Genomic DNA, 8,655 nt, shown 5'->3' with positions numbered 1-8,655 from the left:
TATAGTGATGTAGGATCCACTGTCGAATAAAATTATTTTCTATTTTTATCTTTCAAAATAATAAACTTTAGATGAAAGAACAGGGCTATTGTAATTCAAGTAACGATTTTAAAACGCTCTAATTTAAAAACTACTTATCAACAGGATTTGATTTTCACCAAAACAATCGTGAGGAAATGGGAATTTTTTTGGTGAAGGAAAACATAGTTCAAAAATATGCCGATAGATGGCGTTGTCAGGTTGCGTCAATATCCTACACACACGCGCATACATACACAACTATATACACACACGCACATACACAAACACATGCACACACATACACCTACACACACATACACACACACAAACACATACACACACGCATACATACTGACACCTACACATACACACATTCACACAACTACCCACACATTCATGCCTGCACACAGACACAAACACATATGCCTACACACACATATACATACCCCCTACACACAGACACACATACCCCCCACACACACAAACACATACACACGCACACACGCTACACGCTTGTGCACACAGGCACACAACACGCCTACATACACACAGACACTCGTGATTGCGAAAAATATAATTTGAATTCAAAATGACAAAATTAAAATTATTTTTTTTTAAATTTCCCAACTAATATTTCTATTTCAAAAAATACTGATAACTCTTCGGCTTACAATGCTATTTGAAACTACTAAAATACGTTAGAAAATATAACCAGCAAATAATATTTTGTACAGTTTGCTGGATAAAAGAGAAACCAAAACACACTAGATCTCACTGTAAAGTTATTCCTTATTAATATTCTATTTAAAGAAAAATTAATATCACTTTACGACAATTTATTTTTGCTTTATAAGGACTTACTAAATCTACACATCACACTGTTTCTATTGTTACACGTGTCATTACTAATACCAAATCAATTAAAATAGCTAAGCTGGTTACGTGTAGGAGGATACAGTCTAGACAAAGAGAGCCATTAGACGAAACCCTATCTTTGTTTCTTTATGTCTTGTAGACAAAGTGTTCTTAAGATAGTAGCTCCAATTTCCTTCCTAAAGAAAGGATACCAATCTACTGCAATGTGTTGCAAAGAAAGGAATAGAGTAAAAAGTAAATAATTCCTTTGAGATAGTACTAAATTATCTTTCGAGGAAAAAATAGCTTTCAGAAATATTTTGAACCATTTTAAATGCATTTTGGAAGTAGGGATTGCTCTGGAAATGTCTCCAAACGTGAAAAGTGGTAGAAAATTGAAATATACCTTTACATTTGAAAATGACGTTTGAGTAACTAACTTTTACTGCGACCTATAAATATGTCTTAGGACATGCTAAAAGATTCATTAAATAATATTTTATTTAAAATGTCATCATCGCAGTCCAATCATAAAATATTAATGATACATATTGTTGTCTCTTCTAACGATTAATTCTAATATAACCAACCAGGTAGACAATAACTTTATATTGTTGACTAATCTAACTCTGATAAGATTTCAGTGTAAGCTGCATAACTACTAGTTATAGTATTTTCTGAAATATATAGTAATACAAGAATATATAAATGTATTTATACGCTTCTGTGATTAAATAGAAATAAGCTCACTGGACAAACATTATAGAAATCATAAAAAGTCTCCTTTAGCAGCTGACTGAAAAGAAACATCTGATCATCCCAGAATGTCAGCCCGACTGGTGGCCTCTGGAAGTGGACTCAACACATTCTATGAAAAATACTCTCCAAAGGGTTACAGAATCGCATTTGCTTTTAACCTCACCTTGCACACGATCAGGATGATATGATTCATCCACTTTGGTACACTAAGCAATGTCTATTCAATTGCATAACGGCAAAAGTTCACATTTCTTTGTACCATATATTATTCAAAAAATCAGCTACTGCCAACGTTCGGTGATTTGTGACTCGTTGAAGACGCCTTATTTTATGTGACTGGTTTGAAATGTTGCAAAGTGTGTTTATTGCATGCAGTTCCCGCTGCATTACTTTCTCTTAAACAGGTTAATATGGACCTAAGTCAAGGACTGCAATAATTCCATTTGGGCTTGGAAGCAATTTTGTTTTGCAATCTGAGAAACTTCCATCTTAAAAAGCTTACCAACATGTTCCGGTCTTCCCCACACACGTACCAATTTCAATAACATATACGAAAGAGGAGATAAGAGAATAGTATTTTTATCTGTTTATTTCTATTTAAAAGATTAAGTTGTGGATTTAAGTTAATTTTAAATTTAAATCTTTTTTGACACTAGCGTTAAATGCATTTTGATTCACGTAGAAGCTGTGAACAAGAACTCCATTTCACAGTTTTTATTTATTTAGTAATTTTATTTCTTTTGATTCCAATGTAGAGGACTTGAAAAACTGAAAACTCTTCCTACATTGTCAGCCAAATAAGCTCATTTCTCAAATTCTGAGTTGAAAACAAATGCTGACCTTTATGTTAAAGTAGGAAAACAACTTGTGTCTTGAATTTTTTCCATTTTCGATTTCCAGCGGGACTGCTATTCGAAAAATATTTTAAATGTACCTGCAAGTTTCAAAATTTGACACATAAGATTGACAGCACAATAAATTGAAGAAGGTTTCGAAAATCATAAAGTTCAGTCTGATGATGACAGTAACTTAAATGTTTAAAGATAAACTGTCACATATGGGGAGTAGTTTTGGAAATAGCTTTTTAAATAAGGTTTTACGTATTGATATGTATGTTGGTTTGATTTTTATGGGAAAGCTTTATTAAAACGCCATTTAATATATTTTTAGTAATATAATTGAAAAGAAGAACAAATCTTTGCAAAAATCTAAATGCAGATTGTACAACCGAAGTTTTAGAGCTTAGTGCGACCTATCCGTTTCATTTACATAGCTTCTAGAAAAATCTCGTTGATATTTTTATTTAGAACTTCAATTCCAAAGATAAACGTGAAGAATTATATACCTATAGAGAAGAAGCTAACTTGGCAGTGGCGTAATGCAGTGATCTGCGCAGCTTTTGGAATGCTGCCAGGTTAGGGTAATCCAACCATTTTTTTTATGTTTAAAACAAAACTTCACCCTAACAAGAAAATTTAATAAAACTTAAAAAAGCTGCACAAGTGCTATGGATTTTTGAAAACATGTCACTGTCTGGATACTTTCATTCATATTCAAATCAGGTCCTAAAATGTTGTAGAGGAATGTGGAGCAAAGTGAAATAGCGGGAAAAAGTGAAATAGTAAAATATTTACTCTACTTTTATCGCCACCTACTTCCTTATATGTTTTATTTTGTATAAATTAAAAAATGTACTTTTGGATTGTATTTGATTTTTTTTCCATTTAAATTAGAGAAGTAAAACAAAAATTGAAAGTGGTCCCACTCTACCGACCATCCCACTTGTTTCAGGGAAAATCATTATTGCTTCTTTACAAAAATTGCGTAAATAAATACGTAATTGCGAGATAAGTCTTTCAAGTCATCCTCGGGCATGCACATGAAAAATTTTAATTCGGGAACCATTTTTCATAATTTTTACGATAAATTTTTAAAAGTGAAAATAATACATGCTACTTTGTATTTCATTTATTTATTTTTGAAAATGCAAAATATATTGTGAAAAGAAGCATCTATAATATAAATTTAAAAATCCTTGTTAAAGTCTCTGTTGTATTGCTAGGTAAAAATACGATAAATAATAAAAGATATATATATACTTAGAAAAGATAATAATTAAAAAGATATCATCACGCGAATCTCTATGGTACGAAAAGTTTCTCACCAAGTCTTCGTTCGACTCACCAGATGAAACAATAGTTTTGCTTCCAATGGCGCACCTCGGAGAATTAAACTAAGGGAACAAGTGCTGTCTTAAACCAACACCCTGTTGGTTCTCTTAGAGATATTTTTTGAGCTTTTATTTCCGTCTTTATAAGTTTTCATTGATATTTGATTGTTAAGCTAGAATAAAAACTGAAGTGAAATCTGAAAACAATGAAGAAAAAACTGTTGGCCGAATACTTCAGAATTTGTATAAAGCTAACTTAAAATGATTTTATCATATACGTATTAAAAGTAAAACCTTTCATATTAATGTGGATCAAGACACTTTTAAATTATTATGGTGGTCGGTATATTTATTTCAGCTATCCCCAAATTACAGTCCGCGGGTCACATCTGGTCCGCAAAGCTGATCCCAGTGTCTGGTTCAAAGTTTCATGGTGTTTTGTTCCATGTTTCAAATCGAAAATGTCGAGCTAGATATTCAATAAACGGTGAATGAAAAATGTATGCTTAACAAAATAAACATCAAGTAATGATGACAACAATCATTCGCTTTGACTTTCTTTTCTTTTCCATATTTTACCACGTTATTTAGAGTAGATTGAAATATTTTGAAATTTTATTTGTATTCTTGTCCGCGCAAATGATTTTCTAAGAGGTGCGACCCTCAAACAGAAAAAGATTAGGCACCATTGATTTAATTAATAAATAGAAGTTTTTGAACATTTGTACAGAAAAACTCTCTAACAAAAAATGAAGTAAATGCACTGAAAATTACCTATGTTTAGGTATATTGTGTTGCATTTCAAAACTGAAGCAAGAGATTTTTTCTTTCATGTGACATAGCACGTGTACCTCTTTCTTTGCAGATGAACTTTTCGAATAGTCTCGTGTTTCAGTAGTGCAATAGTATATGCTATCGATTCCGCTTCTGGTAAGTGGTCCATTTTGTCCCGATTCCCAAACTTGTATCAGTGCAATTGGATGTTGCTAACGACCGGCTCGGATAAAACGGCCAGATAATGAGCGAAGTAGGCCAATGGCTGCTCCTGAAATTTAGACCACGGAGCTCCAGTAATTGCGTCTGTTAGGAGAAGATCCAATGCTGGCGCCGGGGAATTTTCCTTCTAACGCTCATTTTATGTTCCTTTTTATTGCTCTCATCTGCAGTTAGTATTGAGTGGATGAGATGTGTTAGAAATAACCCTCGTGGATCGCCGTGCTTGCTTTCGAAACTTTACTGCTGTTGCTCAAATACGAGTTTTTTTTTTTTTTTTTTGCAGTCTTAAAGAAAAGTTTGAATTTATCTTCTTAAATAGAATATTTATGGTTTTAAATGTTAAAAACTAAAATAAATATTATTTTTCATGCAATATACAAAATGCACAAAATTGGTAGAACAAACTTTAGTATCTACATCTCAAATTTTTTATTTATGAAAGATGAATGTATTGTGCTTGTGTTTCTTAATATCTTCCAATTCTCCTTAACTGAATAAAATGTATTTGATTGTTTACTATATCAATGTTTAATAACATTTGATATTGATTGTATTGCAAGCATTGGTTTTGTTTTCTCTCAATAAAAATGTCATGAAAAAAAATGACCTACACAAACAAGAGAAACAGATAAATTTAAATTAAATCTAATAATATATCAATGAGAATCACAAACAGCATAATTAGTATTTTTTTAATATGACAATTAAACACATTTATTTCTAAAATGTATTTACTAAATTTGCCCGGAATTTTATTTGATGGGCCTCAAAACAACTTCAAAATAGAAAAATGAGAAGTAGATTATATTCATGGGCAAAAAATACATAAGCAAGACGAAGGAAATCCTCTTTGATTTACTATCACTCCATTTTCTGATTAAACAGTTTGTTTTAATTCATTTTATCTTAAAAACATCACAGCTCACATATTTATCGAATTGATTCTTCTGAATCGCAACATCTGGCATTTTAGAAATTTTATGTCTACAACTTTCTCTGTAAAACTAGATTTTAAATTAATGTATCAGATGTTTAGTTTCATGCAATAATGACATCACCGCTGACAGTAAATTTGAATACTAGGAGGTAATAATAAAACGAGCTGATGTGTGCATCACATGACTTCCTTTTACTCCAATTTAATGATAAATTGCCTCGGAGTAAGCAAATAAACACTTTAAATATTACCACTTCAAGTTTGTTGCGAACCCAAGGGAATAAAACGTTTTATACAGATAAATGTTTCCAATATTGGCAGTTTTAATATGATTCAATTTGCCAGATTACAACACCACTTGAGTTTGCATTGAAATTAATAATGGAACTCCAAAATACTCCAATTACTCCAAAAAGGTGTAAAAGACCCCTTTTTGAAAATCCGAATGCAACCAAAAGGGAAGGTGCACAACCAGACTCCTCTAGGAGTCTACGTACCAAATTTTCAACTTTCTAGGACATACCGTTTTTGAGTTAATTTGAGATACATACGCACATACATACACACACACACATGCATACGCACATACATAAGTACATACGGACGTCACGAGAAAACTCGTTGTAATTATTTGGGGGATCGTCAAAATGAATACTTCGGGTGTTTATACGTTCTTAGGCATATATCCACGTGTGGTCGGGTTGAAAAAAGACTCAATCTTCATTCGGGGGCAAGCACAATGGAAATTAAGACCGATTTTTGAGTGAAAATTTTTTGCGAATGCAATACTTCCTTTTTTGTAAATGAAATTAAAAAACTGAGAGCTGTCATACTTAGCAAAGTTCAGGTTATACCAGCCTGACATCACATTATACTAAAATTACTCAGCCTCCACTTTTCGGAAACGTATTTCGAAAACTCACGAACAAGGTAATTAGTTAAAAAGAAATAGCAAAATTAAACTGCTTAACTACGTTTTTGATTGGTCGGGGCTTTTTAAACTGGTGTTCAATCCTTCGAAGTCTAAAGTGATGATGATCCACAAAAAAACGAGGTCAGTCGAGAAGATGGACTTGACTCTTCGAAATGAACCTATTGAAGAGGTGCAACAGATGAAGTATATGGGTATTAACGTGGATAATAAATTGCGATGGAGACAACACATTTCGTATGTGTCCAACAAATGTGAAAAAGTTCTTCTCGGCTTTATGAGAATTTCCAAAAATGTTTATGGTGTGAAGACTGACGTTCTTAAACTAATCTACAAGAAGGGCATCGTTCCACTTATTTCCTATGGTTCAAGAGCTTGGGGGAACTCCTTGCGGAAGAAAACAAATAGTAAACTCCTCAGAAGAGTTCAAAGAAGATTTCTGATTCGAATTGTTAGGGCATACAGGACAGTTAGCTACGATGCACTTTTTGTTATTTCTGGACTTCCGCCTATCGATTTTGTCATTCTAAACGACATTGAGGCCTGGGGTATGATGTCCAAACCTCGTCCATGCAATTTTTTGAATGGCAAGCTACCCATCTCCAGTTTACCACATCCTTCGAGTAGAAAGCCCATTACTGTTGTAAATTGTGACAGTATCATTCTTGATCATTATAATTTAACTTGTTTTACGGATGGTAGCAAGTTGGAAGGCAGAGTTGGGCTGGCTTTTGTTGTATATGAAAATGGAATGAAGAAAGAAACCGTCCAACATCGCATATCTGATGAGTGCTCTGTTTTTCAGGCAGAGCTTTTGTGCTTAAATCTTGCAGTAAAATGGCTTCAGAATTTCTATAATACGTCTGGAACTGTAAAATTTATCATATGTACTGATTCATTGTCCTCCCTTTTTTTATTATGAAATCCAGCTAGCACCGAAAGGCTTGTGGTGGAAGTTCATTCTATTCATAGTGCGCTTGAAAATGTTGCTGATGTTCATTTCACCTATATTCGAGGTCATAGTGGAAATTTCGGCAGCGAAAGGACAGACCAACTTGCTAAGCAAGCGACAAGGCGCGGTATTGACTTAAACATGGATATTCCTGGGTCTCACTGGAAGTTTTTGGCAAAGGAGAAAACTATTGCAGACTGGAACACGGAGTATCTTGCCTCCTCAAACGCACGGTGGACAAGGAGGTTCTTCCCTACTGTTTTTCATCGTCAGCAGTGCAGCTATTTTTCTACAAATTTTAAACTGTCTCAATTTCTCACTGGCCATGGAAATTTTAAAAGTTACTTGTTTAGATTTGGCATTTCGCCGAATTTGCTTTGTGACTGTGGAGTTGGCGAGCAGAGCGCTGAACATGTTCTTCTGCACTGCAGTTTACAAGATGGCCCTAGGACTGTCTTCAGAAAAGGTTTGGCAAATTTTTCCTTATGCTGGCCGCCTGTTTTCTCGGATCTTGTTAAAAGATCCGAGACTTTTGTCATCTTGTCTGATTTTGTTAACAGTCTAAACTTTTAAAGTTTCAACTTTTTATGTTTTTTATACTTACTTTTGTAAGCCTCGTGGCATACTGTGTGGAACACGAGGAGTTTTTAAAGTGCATTTAAAAAAAAATTAAACTGCACAAATTGCAGATTACTGCTTACACGTGACACGTGCTTCGGAGTTAAAAGGTGATACCCCAAAAAACATTGCATTTTGTAATGAATGTACAAGTTGTGCAATTTAACTTTTTTTTTTACTTTTAAGCACAAAGGTATTGATTCAACTTTAATGTCCTTTGTCCTTTTTTTAAGCATTCTTTTTAAGCACCTGTGAATTTTTTTTGATATTCCTTGATGTCATTCAGTGTACTACTTGTACCACTTGAGAAAGAAATCCTTCAAAACAGAAATGCGAAGAAAATTGCTTTAACCACAAACAAGACCATCTTCTTATATCAAGCATGAATCTATAGGTGGTCAGTCCATTCAAAAAAT

At 33.5% G+C, this 8,655-nt stretch overlaps 1 protein-coding gene across 1 annotated transcript; it reads left to right on the top strand.

Annotated features, from left to right (window-relative positions):
- The first annotated feature begins 6,805 nt into the window (after window positions 1–6,805).
- Window positions 6,806–8,194, top strand: LOC129225035 (uncharacterized). The gene is made up of 2 exons (XM_054859580.1): window positions 6,806–7,556; window positions 7,599–8,194. The coding sequence occupies exons 1-2, from the start codon at window positions 6,806–6,808 to the stop codon at window positions 8,192–8,194; spliced, it is 1,347 nt and encodes a 448-aa protein (XP_054715555.1).
- The last annotated feature ends 461 nt before the right edge of the window (window positions 8,195–8,655 follow it).

The sequence above is a fragment of the Uloborus diversus genome, chromosome 6 (genome assembly GCF_026930045.1).
Source record: "Uloborus diversus isolate 005 chromosome 6, Udiv.v.3.1, whole genome shotgun sequence".
In the NCBI taxonomy this organism is placed as follows: domain Eukaryota; kingdom Metazoa; phylum Arthropoda; class Arachnida; order Araneae; family Uloboridae; genus Uloborus; species Uloborus diversus.
The sequence above is the reverse complement of the archived record's forward strand: the minus strand, read 5'-3'. Positions and strand labels throughout refer to the sequence as shown.